The sequence below is a fragment of the Pogona vitticeps genome, chromosome 1, assembly GCF_051106095.1.
Source record: "Pogona vitticeps strain Pit_001003342236 chromosome 1, PviZW2.1, whole genome shotgun sequence".
Classification (NCBI taxonomy): Eukaryota; Metazoa; Chordata; class Lepidosauria; order Squamata; family Agamidae; genus Pogona; species Pogona vitticeps.
Genome location: NC_135783.1, coordinates 279,093,173 through 279,110,703, shown reverse-complemented (window position 1 = coordinate 279,110,703; position 17,531 = coordinate 279,093,173). Strand labels below are relative to the sequence as shown.

General features: G+C 41.1%; 1 protein-coding gene and 1 long non-coding RNA gene across 2 annotated transcripts in view; one reads left to right on the top strand and one right to left on the bottom strand.

Annotated features, from left to right (window-relative positions):
• CSRP3 (cysteine and glycine rich protein 3) overlaps nt 1-15,332 on the bottom strand; it is a 28,077-nt gene extending 12,745 nt beyond the window's left edge. The window contains exons 1-2 of the mRNA XM_020782872.3: nt 15,091-15,332; nt 3,215-3,358 (exon numbers count right to left, since the gene is read on the bottom strand). Of these exons, the coding sequence (XP_020638531.1) occupies nt 3,215-3,326 (112 nt within the window). The 5' untranslated portion in view covers nt 3,327-3,358; nt 15,091-15,332. The remainder of the gene's footprint in view (nt 1-3,214; nt 3,359-15,090) is intronic.
• LOC140703130 (uncharacterized) lies at nt 9,007-14,638 on the top strand. The gene is made up of 2 exons (XR_013540495.1): nt 9,007-9,505; nt 11,344-14,638. It is a non-coding gene; the product is annotated as an uncharacterized LOC140703130 (long non-coding RNA).
• Nucleotides 15,333-17,531: the final 2,199 nt, after the last annotated feature.

The following is a 17,531-nucleotide window of genomic DNA, read 5'->3' as shown; positions in this document are numbered from 1 at the left end:
TCATTTATTTTGTTTTTTAGTGGTCCCATCAAGGTAGCACCTGTTCCTGAATTTATTTTACAATAATTTTAAAAACTGAGAAAATAGTTAGGTGTCTGGCTGTGGAGTCTGAGGCTGGGAGTTCAATTTCCTACTGTGCCTCTGTGACAGTAGCTGGATCATAGGGTCCCTTCCAGCTCTGCAGTTCTAAGATTAAGATGATGATTTCTAAAAGCAAATAACAAGGAATCTATAATACACCAAATAATAGCAAGAAGGCTACAATCACAGTGAAATTCCATGCTTATCTACCCAGAATTAAGTTCCACTCCAGTGGGATTTAGGTTTGATCTCTAACACTGGTAGCAATGTAATTAGATGGCTTTCTTTCTTTCTTTCTTTCTTTCTTTCTTTCTTTCTTTCTTTCTTTCTTTCTTTCTTTCTTTCTTACTTACTTACTTACTTACTTACTTACTTACTTACTTACTTACTTACTTACTTACTTACTTACTTATTTACTTACTTACTTACTTAAAGCACCACAGTACAATTTGTGGGCAAAAGCCCAAAAGCTTTAAATTAATTTCAATTAATTATTTCCAACCTGATTTATGCTGGCAGAAGTGTGCCAATAGGATCTTGGCCAATAAATGTATCAGGTTGTTTTTGCCCAATAACAGGCAACACCGAGAGTATTTGGGGCAGCTAACATCAAGCACTCCATAGTATTTGTTGAGGGGAAATATATGGTACATTGACATAGGTGTGAAGTTGTGTCTTCTCCACACTCGCAAAGGACAGTGTCGGTGTAAAAATCCCATTTTCATTCATTCACTTTGGTTCTGCCAACTCCAGTCGGTAACCTATTATGTGACTTCAAAGTAACCCAATTCTTCCATATAGTGATGGTGGCGGGGTTTTACACTTTCCTGGGCGCCATCTGATTTAAGAGGTGGGTAGTTCTTTCTTTCCGCATTATAGTCCTGCTATTTTCTGCCATTTTGTCAAGAATCACCGCTGTTCTAAAATATTTTTCCCTGATTACAATTTGGAAAAGGATGGGTTTTCATTAATATAGCAGCACTTTTAAGTAGTAATGGTTTGTGTTGATATTTTGATATTATTTAAAAATTACTTTCAAAGAATAAATATTAATTTGGAGGGCCATTGCAGGTAACTGTGGCTGAAGACACTTTTTGACTGTTTTCTTTTACACTTGCAAGGAGAGGGAGCTTCCAGACGTAGCTCCCTTCATTGCATGCATCCTTTGAAGCAACTGAAATCCCCTGCCTGACATCCAGCCTCCAGAGCAGGTGTTGACTTGCTCCCCAATTAAGTTGCCGGCTCAGAAGAAGTGTGGAAAGAAATTAAACTGCAGCCACCTACTGAGTGTGTGAGTGGCGCATCACCCTTCACTGTCATTCTGCCATTCACGGTGGCAGGGTAAGAAAAATAATTACCTACCAGAGTCCTGGAGGCAGAAAGGTCTTCCTAATGTTTAACCATAAATCAACTCTCCTGTACTTTAAAAGCATCCCTCCTTGCCCTTGTTCCAGCAGATGTCAGTTCAAATTACTGGAAAGTAGATGTAGGGTTGAACATTCCAGCAGAAGTGCCCCATCTATCACTGACCATCAGTAAGAAAACAAACGGCAGTCTCCTAGCTGTCAACCTTTCTCTGCCTTCCTAAGCTGTTCCTTTACCAAATCATGCCTTGTTCCCCTTAATTTCATTTGACGTGCATTTTTAAAAAAAAATTGCAACATCTGGATTCTGAGCAACGCCGAGCACCGAATTCTTTTGCGCTCAATGGTTTTATGTGCTGATCCTTTACATTGTGCTGTCTCCTAGGCCATAACTTGTCGCTGTGTTAATTATTCATTCTCCTTATTGAAACATAATAGCCGTGACATTTGTTTGGGGGAAAGCACAGCTGGCTGCCGGGCTTTCTGAAACAGCAGCACTCCGCCCTGCCACATTTGGCTGCAGGTCTCGCTTGCGTTTTGTGACTGATGTTCACTGCATGCCAGTGGTTAGTTAGACATAACACAGTATTGTACCATATGAGACCAAACATTAAAGTGAAATACAATGGACCCTCTACTTTTGGAATTAATCCGTATTGGAACGGTGGCTGCAGGTTGAAAAGTCTGTAGGTCAAGTCTCCACTGACCTACAATGCATTGAAAACCAATTAATCCATAACCGAATGGTTTTGTTCCATTTTGGGTTTTTTTCTGGTCTGTAGGTCGATTCTCCAGCTGCAAGTCGAGCCTAAATTTTGCGGCCAGAGAAGTCTGTAACTCGAAAAGTCTGTAAGTTGAGCCGTCTGTAAGTCGAGGGTCCACTATATAGAGCTTATTCCCCAAAATTCAGCTGCTGGTTATATAGCATGCCCCTGTGTATCTCATGGAATAGATTGCAGAGAAAGAATTACATATTTATCATATGTAAATATATAAATATATCCCACATCCCATGTTATCCTAATATGCAGCAGGGCTGCATGAACCTGCGTGGTATTGCACTGTGTATACAGGACTTCTAACCAAGAAATGTACAGATGAAACCCTCAGCTCTTGGATCTATTTTACAGGGTAAAGCAATATCTTGCAATATGCATCCACTTGCTGTCACTGAACTTTTCTGTGACCCACGATGGGTGTGTCTGGATTCTAGAATTCTGTTCATTCCTACTACATGTTTGCATTAATGGATGTTGAAATGATGCTGCTTAAATTTGTCTGAAAATGCTTCTCACAACCAGAGCTCAGAACACACCTTTTTTACAACTCAATCTACATTAGCCATTAGATTGATAGAAGTAACATCTTATTCATTATTTTCAAAGCAATTCATTTGTAGCACATTAGTAATTCACTAATTCTTATTTAATTAAATTAAAACAAAAGCATACATAAAAATAGAATAATGGCCTGGAAACGACTTAATTATTTAGATAATGAGTAAATTTGTATTACAACTATAATTTCTTATAACGTGTTATTTCCAAACTCTGGCCACAAGTTACTTACAAAGGCCAGTTTTTTCTTTACAACTGAGTCTACCAGTCAGAGGATTTAGGCTGGGCATTTAGCACAACCTCAGTGTTTAAATATATCGCTATTTAGTCAACTTTTTGCTTTAAGCAGAAATAAACAATTACTGCATGCAGCTATCACAACAAGTATGCTGTTACTTGTATGGCACAACAAAATAGCAGAGATCCACTTACTGCAGTGGAAACAGGTCTTGTGAAAACTCCTGCCATTACACTGGATTTCCTCAGCATGATAGACAGTCTTGCCACAGGCGCCACATTTGGCTCCACCTCCCCAGTTTGGCATCCTGGCAGCTTTCCGTTGTCTTTTGGTGCCACCTTGATAATAAAAAACAAGGAAAATGCCCTCAGCAGAAACTAGTCACTTGGCTTGCTATGCTGACACATTTTCAAGTGATGTTTTACAGCTGCCTGGGCCCTGCTAGGAAATAATAGTGATGGATTTGCAAGAGAACGTGGGCCCCACAAAAGTGGACAAAACATCTAGTTTGGCCTGGAGATCTCAGATTATGTCTCATTATCATTTCAACAGAGCAGGGAAAGGTAAATTATAGATTGTGATCTAGTAGTACACCTCTGGGTGACTGGCAAAAATTTGTGATTCCTAATTGTAAACAGAAGAACAAAACTAACCATCAAACAGAAACAAAATACTGGGTTGAGTAAAAGCTTCATTGGATCATAAATGTTTTACACATAAGGCAAGCCTTCTAGTTCCTAAGAAATTTTCTTCAAGCTTAGATCATGTAAAATTTGGCAGGTTAGGGAAAGAAGCCCCAGATTTGTCCATTTGTAATGCTCCTGTAAGCACCCCAACTTGCAAGAAAGAAGTTGCAGATCTGATGAAAAACAAAAGTACCAAGGTATCAGTTTTCCATTTCTCTGTTCTCTGTAGGCAAAAGCCAGCCATTCAGCTCCCAGTTGAGTAACAGTAGCAATAACAAAATAATTGAGCAGCAGCAGAAGTAACCAATGACCGCAGTGTGCACCCCATCCTATCTGACTGGCATCTGTTGTGACCTGTACCATAAGCTGGAGAGGCCTGAATGGGTGGCCTACCAGGAGGTGAGGCACAAAGGTCCACCATGTAAATTGGTGAGCTAATTCCGGGGTCACCAGTAGACGCTTGGAAGGTTGGTCTAGCAAAAGGTCAAACTGGGACAGGTACCAAGCCTGTAAGGACCGCATCTTCAGTCATGCATGTTGGAGTACAGATGTAGTTGAAGCCATCAGACCTAGCAGGTGCTGCGTATGGTAAGTGTGACTGTGGTGCAATGCCAAAAGGGGTGAATGGCTCACCTTAACTTCAGTATTCTTTCTGAAGGGGGAAATACCCTGGCCGCGATGGAATCAAGATAAGCCCCAATATAATCTGTGGTCTGAGGTGGCTCAAGATGAGATTTTTTTTTGTAGTAGGGGCAGGGCTTCATCGCAGTGCAGCCAGCAGCTCTGGGGAACAACTCCCTGGAAAAGCTGAAACCAGTCTGGGGTCCCTCTAGAAATGGGGGATCGAAGAGGAAACCAGGAGAGGTCTCTCTGAAGCAGTTGGTGAGCAACAGAAGGAGGAAGATTGGGCAGCAACCTGGTATTTCTTCCCTCTGAAAATTCACTTGAGCACAGATCGGATGCGGGAGCCATTTTGGCAGTGAGCTGTGATTAACTCCCCCGCCCCCGAGGAGAGGAGAACAAGCAATACGGCATTGAAAATATATAATAACAAAGGAAGTGTTTGATTTATGAACAACCCGATTAAACTGAAAAAGAAATCACAGTGAAAATATTTGGCTGAAAGAAGATAAGGAGTGGCGAGTTTTGCTTACTAGCCTGCTTCTTCAAAAACGAAACTGACTCTTAAACAGCAGGCTGGTTCAAGATGGAAAAAAAATTCTGGAAAAAGTCCCAGAGTGAAATGCCACTGGACAGGATTTAAGAGACTGAAATTTTGTGACTGCTGTTTAGCCTGGACTTTTTCCCTAGACTGTGTGGTACTCTGATAATAGAATCTTGTTTGGTTTTTGGGAGAAGCTTTTAGAAGTAAGAAAACAGACGTAGAATAATCATCGAGACGACACAGGCAACTGGACTGAGCAGCTAGGAAAACCAGGACTGGAGTTTCTTTGTAACTGAATCTTTGGATTAATGAAAAGAACATTAGTCGGACTGGTATCTATTGGTGAGACTGATTCCCTGTGACTGCTGTCTAGTCTAGATTTTCTTTGGCTGGACTGTGTGGGACTCTGATAATAGAATTGTGTTAGATTTCTGGAGAAAAAGGGATATTTTTGCCACACTTGTATTTTAAATTGTTGGGATAAAAGTTGATTTATATATCATAATACCTGTGGAAGGATGGGAGGAAGAACCTTGGGGAGGTTTATGATTTTTGGTGAAGGATATAGTTTTATTTATACAGACCCTACTCATTGGAAAAATCAAAATGACCTCTGAAAAATTAAAATATCAAATATTGGGGACTTTGCCCAATCTCAAAATTTGGGAATAGTGGCACAAAAATCAGACAAAGAATGGCAGGCTACCATGCAAAGGATAATAACAGCAGGATTTCAGCAAGTAAATGAATGTCTTAGCCTGATAGAAGATCTGATTAAAGAGAAGTTATCAGATGTTAAACAAGAGTTGAATGAAGCTGTACTAACTCTAGAACTGCTTTTATTGTGTACGATACCAGGTAACATAGATGGGATAAAGAGTTACCCAGTGAGCTATTTAGTTACTACAATCAGAAAATGTTATATTAAAAATTGGACTGCTGTCCTGGATCCAGCCTTCTCTTCCAAAAATTAGAAGAAAGCAGAGTTATGGAAACAAGAGGAGCTTACTGAGAAAATATGGGATACTCTTTCAGACGTGCTGAATGACTGTCCAAAGCAAAAGGAAACTAAACGATGGGATTTATTTTACAAAAGGCTCTGGTTCCCTGATAGTGTTGGAGTAACTTAGACTTAAACTAAAAAAATAACTTTAAGTTGATAGCTGGAGGGTAATCAAATAGTTTAAAAAAGCAGAAAGTTGATTTGTTATTGAAATATGAATAGATTGGATGATTGCATATTTTGTGTTCTGCTATCGCCATAACCCTTTCCCTTTTCTCCCACTTCCTTTGACCTTTTGTATTCCTTATCCCACTCTTAGTTAAAAAATAAAAAAAATTAAAAGATGATATTTTTATAGTTGACTTGCAGGCCGAGATCTGCCAGAGTCTGAAGAACAAAGGTAGAATCCCTTCAGGCTGTGCTGTATGATCTTGCTACTATCAACCAGTCATCTATGTATGGAAATACCGTGATGTGGTGCAGACAAAGGTAGGCAGCGACTGGAGCCAGACACTTTGTAAAGGTCCTTGGAGCGGTGGACAGACTGAAGGGAAGGGCACAAAATTAGTAAGCAACACCCATGAAAAGAAAACTTGAGATATCTGAAATGGTGCTTGTGAATTGAAATATGAAAATATGTGTCCTGTAAATCTATAACCACAAACCAATCAACTGACTGAAGCAGAGGGATGACTGATTCAAGGGTGACCATGAGAAAACACCTTGGATGAATGTAGGTGTTTAGCAGATCCAAAATGGGATGGAGGCCTTTATTCTTTTTGGGAACCGTGAAGTAACGTGAGTAAAAACTGTCCAAAATATCTTAAGTAGACACCCTCTGGATAGCACGTTTTTGAAGAAGGAGTGTAATCTTGTCCTCTAAAGCAGGTGAGTAAGTTGTGGGTCTGACATAACCGAGAGGAGGAAGCTCCTTGAATTCCAATAGGTAACCGCAACGTATGATGGCAAGCACCCAAGTGTCCTTGGTGATGCTGGCCCACTTGTCGAAAAAGGAAGCCAGACAGGGATGATGAGGACAGTCCAGAAGAGGAGAGTCAAGGATATACCTTGTTTTTTTCTTGCAGGGTGACAGAAACCTTGTCTGCGCTGAGCAGGGGCCTGGGAATGGAAGGGAGAAACCACGGAAGATTGAGGAGGGTTGGATTTTTCAGGAACCAGAGCTGGAGGTTTGTAGGGCCGATAGGGTTGCTGGTATTGTTGTTGAAAGGTAAAGGGCTTGCGCCATTGGTTACGCTGTTGGTATCTGGGCTGCTGTGTAGAGTAGGAACGGGCGGTCTTATGCATCTTGTGCAAATTGTCCATCACCTTATCCATCTTCTCATTAAAAAGACCAACACCATCAAATGGAAGATCCTCAATGCAGGATCTAGCATTATCATTGATCCCTGCGGAGCACAACCAAGCATGCCTTCTGAGGACAACCAAGCATGCCTTCTGAGGACAATACCTGAGGCTAAAGACTTCAAGGCAGCATCAGCTGTGTGGCGAGATGCAAGATGCTGCTGTCTAGCTAGAGTTGTGGCCTCAAGATGAGTGTTGAGGGCAGAGGTTCTGGTCTCCTCGGGAGCAGCCTGAAGGACCAGGAGGATCTTGCTCTACAGTGGTCTCTGATACGGTTTGGTAATTCAAGACTCTCATAAGAAAGGAGACCAGAAAATATAGGCGATGGCCTAAGACACCCAACTTTTTGCCTTCCCTATTGGTAGGAGTGACTGAAGATCCATTACCGGCACGGGACTGATTTGACTGCACTATAATAGAGTTTGGAGCAGGATGTTTCATGAGAAAAGCTGTGCTGAATCCATGCGTTCTATAGTGATTCTCAATGCGTTGAGAGATTTGGATAGACGTATGCGGCTTGTCCTATGACTCCTTGATAAGGTTCAACATGGCTGGTATGAATGCCAGACTCAATGGAGGGGATTTCTCTTGATTTATGTCATTGAAGATGAGGTCCTGTTTGGGGAGGCTGTTCAATGTCGAGTTCCAAAGATTTGGCCATATGGAGAATGAGCTGGGAATAAGATGTAAAGTCCTCAGATGGAGATGGTAGGTGGATATCTGAGACATCTGAGTCAGGTGTCGGTAAATTCGATGGGGATTCTCTAGAAGCTTCCGAAGGGAGATCCTGATCCTGCTCAGAAGCCATCGAGATCGAAGATCCATGTCAGAATAAAGAGGTTCACCATATTCTGAAGTCATGTGATGTCAAGACAAGTGGGATACAATAATCACATCCCGATATTGAGAATACTGTTGGGATGGAGAGATGTGACGCTCTTTTAGCAGATCACTTCTGCAGAGGAGTTTGAGAAAGCAATGCCTCCAAGTTGGGAAGTTGGATCACCGTTGCCCACCCGATAGAAATAGAATGGAGTGAGACTGGGCTGGGGTTTTCTCCAACAGATGCTTATGTATGTCCTTGTTTTTTCAAAATGTGAATGTTGATTAAGTAGAACTGTAAGGTAGAAATGTGTTCCAGTATGAATGGCCATGAGATGGTGACAAGCTCGGTACTGATGCCGAGGCTTGAGCCTGAGGAAGCAGTCCCATCTCTCCAGCTTCAGAAAAGGAATCTGGGTCCAGAATATCCCTCGGTAACTCCTCCAAGATAGGAGAGGGGAGGGAGGTGTGAACCATTTGAGGTTCACAGGGTCAATGAGACTTAGACACCTGCTTAGCTTTCTTTTGTTTAACTGCGTCCTTCTTTTTCTTGGTAGAGACCGAAGGTGACTTTGACATCAGTGTCGAGATGGTCTTAGGCCTGGAAGCTTTGGAGGACGTCTTAGGAGAGGGAGTCATCGGTGCCAATGGAACCAAAGGTTTGGACTGAGAAGCAGGGACAATGGTAGGTTCCATTGCGGGGCTAGCAGCAAGACTAGCTACAAGGCTGGAAGGTCGTTGGGACTTTGCCCAAAGATACGACCGAAGTTATTGCAAGTGAAGCTTGAGGGCTAGCTTGGTTAATTTCCTACACTCCGCACAGGAGTTGGTCAGATGTCTCTCTCCCAGGCAAAACAAGCAGCAATCGTGTCTGTCAGTGAATGGAATTTTGTTGGCACACAATATGCACCTCTTGAAAGGACCTGAAGAGGCCATAAAAGAGAGGCGGGAAACGGGGGGGAGGGAAGTGGGGGAAAGAAAAGGGTACCTCACTGAGAGAATGTCTAAGTCCGTGATCCAAAACACTTAATGATAAACAGCCCAAAGATCAGAAACCCGTAATCAAACAATCAACAAAGCCAAGCCTGTGACAAGATAGGGAAACTGTTAAACAAGCCAAAGATCAAAAACCATGGAATCAAAATGGAAGAAGCTCTAATAATCGCTAAAGGAGTCCGAACTCAGAAGTGGCTAAAAGGAACTGAGGTATTTCGGGTTCATGGGGCAATGTCATTTTAATTATGTCTTTTTAAGCTCTAGAATATTCCGAGGAGTTTTGTGCAGGCGCAATAAAACCCATTTGTGTGCATTCACAGAGGCTATGAAGAAGAAACCAGAGATCTGTTCAGAATAAAAATTGGAGATATTAAAGGAACATTTTGTGCAAAGATGGACAAAAGGACAAAAATGGTAGGGACGTAACAGAAGCAGAAGACATCAAGAAGAGGTGGCAAGTGGAGGAGGAGCTTCGTCTTGGTGAAGCTAGCAGCTCTCGGGAATAGCTCCCGGGGAAAGCTAGAACCACTTCGGTCTGGGACCCTTCCAGAAATGGGGGGGGCAAGGAAGAGTCAGGAGAGACCCTTCTGCAGCAGCTGGTGAGCCACAGAAGTTAGAAGATTGGGCAGCAACTCGATTTGTCTTTCTTCTGGAAATTCACATCAGCACAGACGAAGATGGGCGCCATTTTTGGCAACTAGCCAAAGACAGCTCCGTTCGCCGAGAATAAGAAAACAGAAGCACGGCGAAAGTATACATCAAAGTAAGTGGAAGCCCTGTTCTATGAAAAACCTCATTAAATGAAGAACAAGTGATTGTGTGCAAATTTATGACCAAATGAGATAAGGAGCGGCATTCCTAGCATTCCAGCTTTACCCAAGCTGAAGGTCGAGTTATTTCGAAAGGAACAGCCAGGCAGAAATAGCTCGTGTCTCCATTAAAGGAGGAAAAATAACTCTTGAAGAATCAACTGACGGGCCTTGAAGAAATAAATTCTGTTGCAAGCTGTTCACTTTGGACCCCTTTTCCTCTGTGGTTATATATTTTTAGACTGTGTGGGACTCTGCTTTCCGTGGATAATATATTGCCGGGACTCTGATTGCTGGATCTCCCTGTTCGGGGGAGGAGAAGGAAGTCTTTGGAAGTAAAAGGAAGAAACGGACTGTGAGCTGTGAACTGGGGGCTATGTGGTTTGAACTGAACTGGGATCTTGACAAATGACATTCTAATAATAGAGTTTTGCCGGGTGAAGGTTAAAACAAACTTGGAGAAGAGAAAAGAAGGGAAAAGAAGCAACCGGTCTGAAGATATTAGCGACGTGTAAAAAGACTGGACTACAAAGACACTTGAGAGATTTATGTTTTAGATTCCATCTCTTACTTGAATGTACCTGCTATCTTATTGTTAATATGGTATAGTTGCAAGGTGAAATATTAGAAATATTGGATGTGTACTGGGGTAAAGGGGAGAGGGAATTTTAAGTGAAAATAGTGGAAACAGAAAATGGAACCTCCCCCTGAGAAAATTACAGATCGGTGGCTAGACTGGAAAACCTCTTTTCAGATGTCACTGTTGCAAAAATTCATGCAGGTAAATTATTATATTAACCAGATGGAAGACGTGATTGGAGGCTCTAGGGGAGGGAAGGTAGCAGAGGTTAAATTACACCAAAAAGAGATCTCAGAACCAGTTGTATTGATGAAGATATCAGATAATATACAAGGGATGGAGGACCACCCAGTAAGAGATGTAGCGATAGCAGATAAGGAAATTGAGGTTGAAAAGCAAACTTTGAATGATATTGTTTCCCCTTTTAAAATATGGAAGAAAAAAGAGTCGCAGAAACAAAACAAGCACAGGGAGGAAAGGGGAGGGGAGAGCAGGATTTATATTATTTTGGGTCTGCTGAGTGTATTCTCAAGAAAAAAGGAGGGTGAAAGAGAGGATATATTTCACAATTGGCCTTGGTGTTCTGATGCTGTGGGAATAACATAGATTTAAGCTGCATTACACGTATAAGTTGATAGCTAAAGAGGTTAATACATAGACAAAATAGTCAAAAGAAGAAGAAAAAGAAGAAGAAAGATGAACCTTTATTGGAACATGAATAGATTAGATGTTTATATACTTGATATGTAAGATTGAATGATTATGCATTTGATGTTTTCTTATTCTCAAAACCCTTTTTCCATTCCCCCCCCACTGCCCTTTGCCTTTTGTATTCCTTCCCCATTACCCAATAGTTTTGAAAATAAAATTAAAAAAATAAAAAAAAATAAAAAAGAAGAGGTGGCAAGTATACACAAAGGAATTATACCAGAAAGATCTGGATGTTCCGGACAACCCAGACAGTGTGGTTGCTGACCTTGAGCCAAACATCCTGGAGAGTGAAGTCAAGTGGGCCTTAGAAAGAATGACTAACAACAAGGCCAGCGGAGGTGATGGCATTCCAGTTGAACTATTTAAAATCTTAAAAGATGACGCTGTTAGGGTGCTACATTCAATATGCCAGTAAGTTTGGAAAACTCAGCAGTGGCCAGAGGATTGGAAAAGATCAGTTTACATCCCAATCCCGAAGAAGGGCAGTGCCAAAGAATGCTCCAACTACCGTACAATTGCACTCATTTCACACACTAGCAAGGTTATACTCAAAATCCTCCAAGGTAGGCTTCAGCAGTATGTGGACCGAGAACTCCCAAAAGTACAAGCTGGATTTTGAAGGGGCAGAGGAACTAGAGACCAAATTGCTAACATGCGCTGGATTATGGAGAAAGCCAGAGAGTTCCAGAAAAACATCTACTTCTGTTTCACTCACTATGCAAAAGCCTTTGACTGTGTGGACCACAGCAAACTATGGCAAGTTCTTAAAGAAATGGGAATGCGTGACCACCTTATCTATGAACCTCTAATATGCAGATGATACCACTCTGATGGCAGAAAGTGAGAAGGAATCAAATAACCTCTTAATGAGAGTGAAAGAGGAGAGCGCAAAAATGATCTGAAGCTCAACATCGAAAAAACTAAGATCTTGGCCACTGGATCCATGATCACTGCAGATAGTGACAGCAGCAACGAAATTAAAAGACTCCTGCTTCTTGGGAGGAAAGCGATGACAAAGCTAGACAGCACCTTAAATAGCAGAGACATCACCTTGTCAACAAAGGTCCACATAGTCAAAGTGTGGTAAAGTGTGACAGCAAGAGGAGAAGGGTATGACAGAAGAAGAGATGATTGGACAGTGTCATCGAAGCTACCAACAAGAATTTGACCAAACTCCAGGAGGAAATGGAAGACAGGAGGGCCTGGGGTGCTCTGGTCCATGGGGTCATGAAGAGTTGAACACGACTTAATGACTAAACAACGGACTGTAGTAATTTGCCAATGGAAGGATCATTGTTGTGGCTTGGAAAGGTTTTCTGTTCTTTACAAAAACAACACCCCCCCCCAAAAAAAAACACAGCTGGGCAGAATTTGGCCATGTTCTTTACTCCATCTTTTAAGCTGAATTCCTTTCCTTCTTAGGCCCAGTCTTTCCTTCATTAGCTTGCTTCCTCAGAGAAGATGCTATTTGTAAGTGAGCTGCCAACTATAGTTCCAGTGTGCACATTTTTTAATTCTCTGCAGCTCTTCAAGAGATGAAGTGGCAAAATAAAGAGGGGAGGAAGGAGGAATATGGAAATCCAAACGTTTAACTTAAGCCATTAAGTGCAATGCCAACTCAGACCCCTACCTCTTGCCATAAAAGGAACACACAGGTTTCTTAAGCAGCACAGAGAAGACTGGCAGAAGCCAGATTACCTTCCCATTTGGTGATTTGTGCAGATAGAGGATAGAGAGACAAAAATAGACAGAGCACGGTTATCATTAGTTGGCTGACAGGTGGCAAAAGGCAGAGATAGGCCCCAGGGCATAGCAACTTAGCAGTCTCTTCTTCATTCCAAAGGGACATGGCATGGTGGAGATGCTCATAGTGCTTCTTTGGTGACTCTGAGTCATATTTTCTAGAATGATCAACTGCTAGCTTGACCTTAGCATTATGTGTTATGATCTGTCTAGTTGTTCTGAACTCTTGGCTTCGCACTTGATTATCCTCCTTGGCAGGCCGGTCAAATCATTATAGTGCCCACCCCACCTGCCAGCCAGCGTCAAAGGTAGCTCTGGATTAACTTTATCCCAGCACACTAAACTAGACCACCACTGAGATATTCTTAACTCAAAGAGGATTTTCCAGAAAGGTAGCTTTGTTAAGTCTGTTTCAGCAACAACAAAAACAAAAGTTCTGTAGTACCTTTGTGCCTAACAAATTTATTTTAGTGTGAGCCTTTAGGCATGGGAAGTTGACTGTAATCCACAAATTCCATTGAAATAATTTTGTGAGTCCTAAAGGTGCCACGGTTTTGATTATTGTTTGTTTTTACTGTCAAAGAGATGTCAGATATTGCCCCAGGACTCTTACTGTAATCAAGCTTTGGACCCTTCTGTAGCTATATCAGCACAAACTGTAAAAACTAGATATATTTGGGCAAAAAACATTAAAGCAAAACCAAAGAGCTAGTGAGGATTGTCATATATCAAACCTATTTTTCCCCAGCAGAGCTTTGAAAAGCCTTCCTTCTAATATAATGAAGTTTACAGTAACACTGTCATACATTTTCCCATGTTTTTCATCAGCACTAAATGGAAAGGTAGTGAGGTGTTTCATCACTGAGAAAACAAAAATCTCCTAGCTCACAAAAGAGATAGAATGCATTGTGGGGGGATGGGATCTTCAGGTATTTTCTTCCTACTCACCTCTTACACCAGTATTGCTTCTTGCTCTGCTCATTCTTTTCAGGAGAAATTTATGTTGTGACAATTCATATTAGGCAATCTAACTGATTTTTCTAAAATTCATGATGATGGGAAACTTAACACAGTTTGTTTATACTGAAATTCAAAGCTGGCCAAGCTCTCTGACAGGGCAAATTATTCATTTCCTCTACTCCCTACTTTGACTGATGACAGCAGTTTCCAAAGGGCTTGGAGACAAATCTTTCCTATCCTTTCTTTCTTGGTCTTCTTAAATGAAGATGCCCAATTTGAACCTTGGCAATCCTAAACAGTTAAATAGGTGTTCTGTCACACTGAAATATGGGTAAGATTGTGCAGTAAATCCACTTGAAAAAGACAAGGTTGTTCTGTAGTGTACGTCTTTTAGACTTGGCTATGTTAATGGTAGCAGTGTTATAGCTTCTGATCCCTCACATAAACATTAGGTAGATGATGAACTTGCAACTCTGTGATTCCGGTCATTAAGGAAATGCTGGCAGGAATTTTTACAAACATTAATATAAAGCCCCTTTTCTCTCTCTAGTACTAGTGGACTTCTATCTCTACATTTATTATTTATATAAATTAAGAAAATAATAACAAAAATTTAAAGGTATTTGCCACTGAATTATTACTCCTTGTGACGAAAGTTAAGTCACAAGTCTTGTTCCATTTACGGCCAACATGTGAAAGTAAATTAAATGCTTCATGCACTAATAAATAGGCTATATTTTATTGTAAAGTTCAAAATTAATAGTATTTGATACTAAAGAAATCAAAATTTATTCTTGCTTCTGAAAACCTCTTATTCTATTAACGCTGTATTTAACATCAGGTATTAATACTATAAGGAACATAAAGTATTTTTCTTCAGAGACGAGCTATTTGGGAAAAACATACACATAAAAACTTAGACTTTGTGAAAATCAAAGTACCAACCATGACACCTAATATAATTTCCATCAATATTATACTTTGAGTCACTCAGAAATTACTGTAGTTTTTCTCCTAATAGAAAGAAAATATAAAGAAAACATTAGGCAACGTTTAGGTAATACAAAATTGTTTCTTGCAAATAGTGCATTCTCATGACAATAAAATACAGTCTGTACCACCTTGGACTATAAATAAATGAGGAATACACTTTCCCTGTGTCAAAGAAAAAAACTCAAGGTGCTAATCATCAAACATAAGTAGGTAGAACCTCTTGGCTCATCAAGTACCTACCAGAGTCAGTTGCCTTGCCTGGTCTCTTGTATTCTTTTTGGAGAGCCTGAGCCAGGAGCCAGCAGTCTTTAAATACTTCCAAGTAGTTACCAGCATTGGCTAAGAAAGGCTGAAGGAAGAACGGTACATGTTTGTGCGCATGTGTGTGCTGAACAGGAGGAAAGAGTATGTGAGCAATGCTACTGCTATCAGGTGGCTTAAAATAACTTGTGACAAAGTGTTGGATTGAACATGTTATGAGCAAGTGGCAGAACAATGCAGGGTCCTCAGATTACATCTAGGTGCCCTTTCCAAATCCAGTTGCTTAGATATAAAGAAATTAAATAAATAAATCAATATGTCATAGGGCATGTGATGGGGTAAAAGTCCATTATGACTGAATCCTTACAAATAAAATTAAAGAGAATTATGGACCCACTGCTCAGCTATGCATGAGTCAACAGCAACAGGCCTTACAGCTGTGATAAACTGTTGGTTAGGGATAGAAGAAATTTCAGTACAACACATGTGGATGCTGCCAAATAAACACCTTCTAAGAGTCTAAGAGACAGCAAAAGAAAACGGAGAAGGGGAGAAGCAATTTTTTGGCAAATTGTTTGAAATAATTTATTTATTTATTTATTTGATTTATACCCCGCTCATCTGGTCAAATCGACCACTCTGAGCGGCTTCCATAAAAAGTATACAGTGAAGCATAAAAAATATTTCAAATAAACAACACCCCATATAATAAAACAAATAATAAATGGAAAGAGAAAGGAAATCAAGTATTGACAAGAGGGAAGGCCTGAACATATAGCCATGTTTTCGTTGATTCTTAAATATGCCCAGCGTAGGGGCCGTACGAATCGCTGGAGGAAGGTTATTCCAGAGACAAGGAGCCACCGCCGAGAAGGCTCGATTTCGTGTTCTTTCCTTCTGGGCCTCCCTCGGCGTTAGGCTCCCCAGCATCATCTCCTGGTTCGTGTGGGTGATCCGGGTCGATCTAGGTGGGAGCAGGCGTTCCGCCAAATATCGAGGTCCTAAACCGTTTAGGGCCTTGTATGTGAGCTTTAACATTTTGAAGTCGATGCGGAAATGGATGGGCAGCCAATGCAGCTTGGCCAGAATAGGAGAGATGTGATGGTGTTTTCTCACTCCAGTGAGGAGTCTGGCTGCCGCGTTCTGCACCACCTGAAGTTTCCGCATCAGCTTCACAGGGAGCCCCACGTAGAGTGCGTTACAGTGGTCTAATCTAGAGATTACGAGCACATGTACTAAGGTAGTGAGCGCCCTCATGTCTAGGTAAGGACGCAACCAAAGGTGGAAAAAGGCGGTGCAGACAACCGACGCCACCTGCAATGCCCAAATACAATATTTATTGCAGGAACCAGGTCTGTTAGAGGAATCCAAAGGGAAGCAGTCACAGATGGGAGTGACACTTGCCATTTAATCTTTCCTTCTGACCAGCCAAATCCGATAGCTTCATGGCTAAAAGAAATCACTTCTACACATTGCTGTCCATGGGTAGACCTATTTAAACTTTCTGAACCTTTGTCAAACACAGAGCACCAATTCGTTCACAACTGGAAGACAGAGGCAATAAACGTCTCCTAGAAATTATGCCCAGCATTAAGTGGCCAATGAGAGGGATACCCATCTTTATCATACCTCAAGTTCTTTTTCTATCAGAACCCCCTTACTGAAAACCATCATTTTCAGCAGAAAATTGGCATGAGGCTGCAATATGTATTGAGGATAATTTGAAAACTCGGGTTGTATCACTTGTTTTGTTCCATAATGAATGGAGGCAGGTTACACTTCTTTAAATCAAGCAATGTCACAAGTAGTTTAGCACAGGCTTACATTTCTGCATCAAATAAACCACAGCATTTATTATTAAAATAACACTGGACATACAAGATGCAGTTATTTTAACTAACTGAACGTGCCGAGACTATGAATGCCACCGGAGTGCTTGAAGGCTGCACATCAAAAACATGAAGCCAGACTTGAGATCAAAGACAACTTCACAAGGCAGGTGAGTGAATCAGGGAATCAGGTCATGTTTACAGCAGGCAGAAAACACAGCAAGTCTGAAATGCGTATCACTAAAGGTACTGGAGATACGAACAGGAAAGAAAGGAGAGGAATGTCTGCAACGTGAACAGAAACCATATAGTCAAGAAATGACGGAACCAAAAGAGCAATATTCAGAGTACCAACTGTTTGACGCATACAGAAAACACTTGATCTTGTAACAGGGTAATGGCCAAGCTGGAAATAATTGATTTTTCCTATACTAAACATTCTTGTAGTTTGTTCTGCTAGGCATTCATTAAAAACATGCTGAAACAGAATTGGCAGGCATTAAAAAGGTACTAGATCAGGAGAAAAAGTTAAGAGATTGCGTGGGGGAAAAGAAATGGAAAAACTCTGATTATCTGTTTGCAGGACTGGCA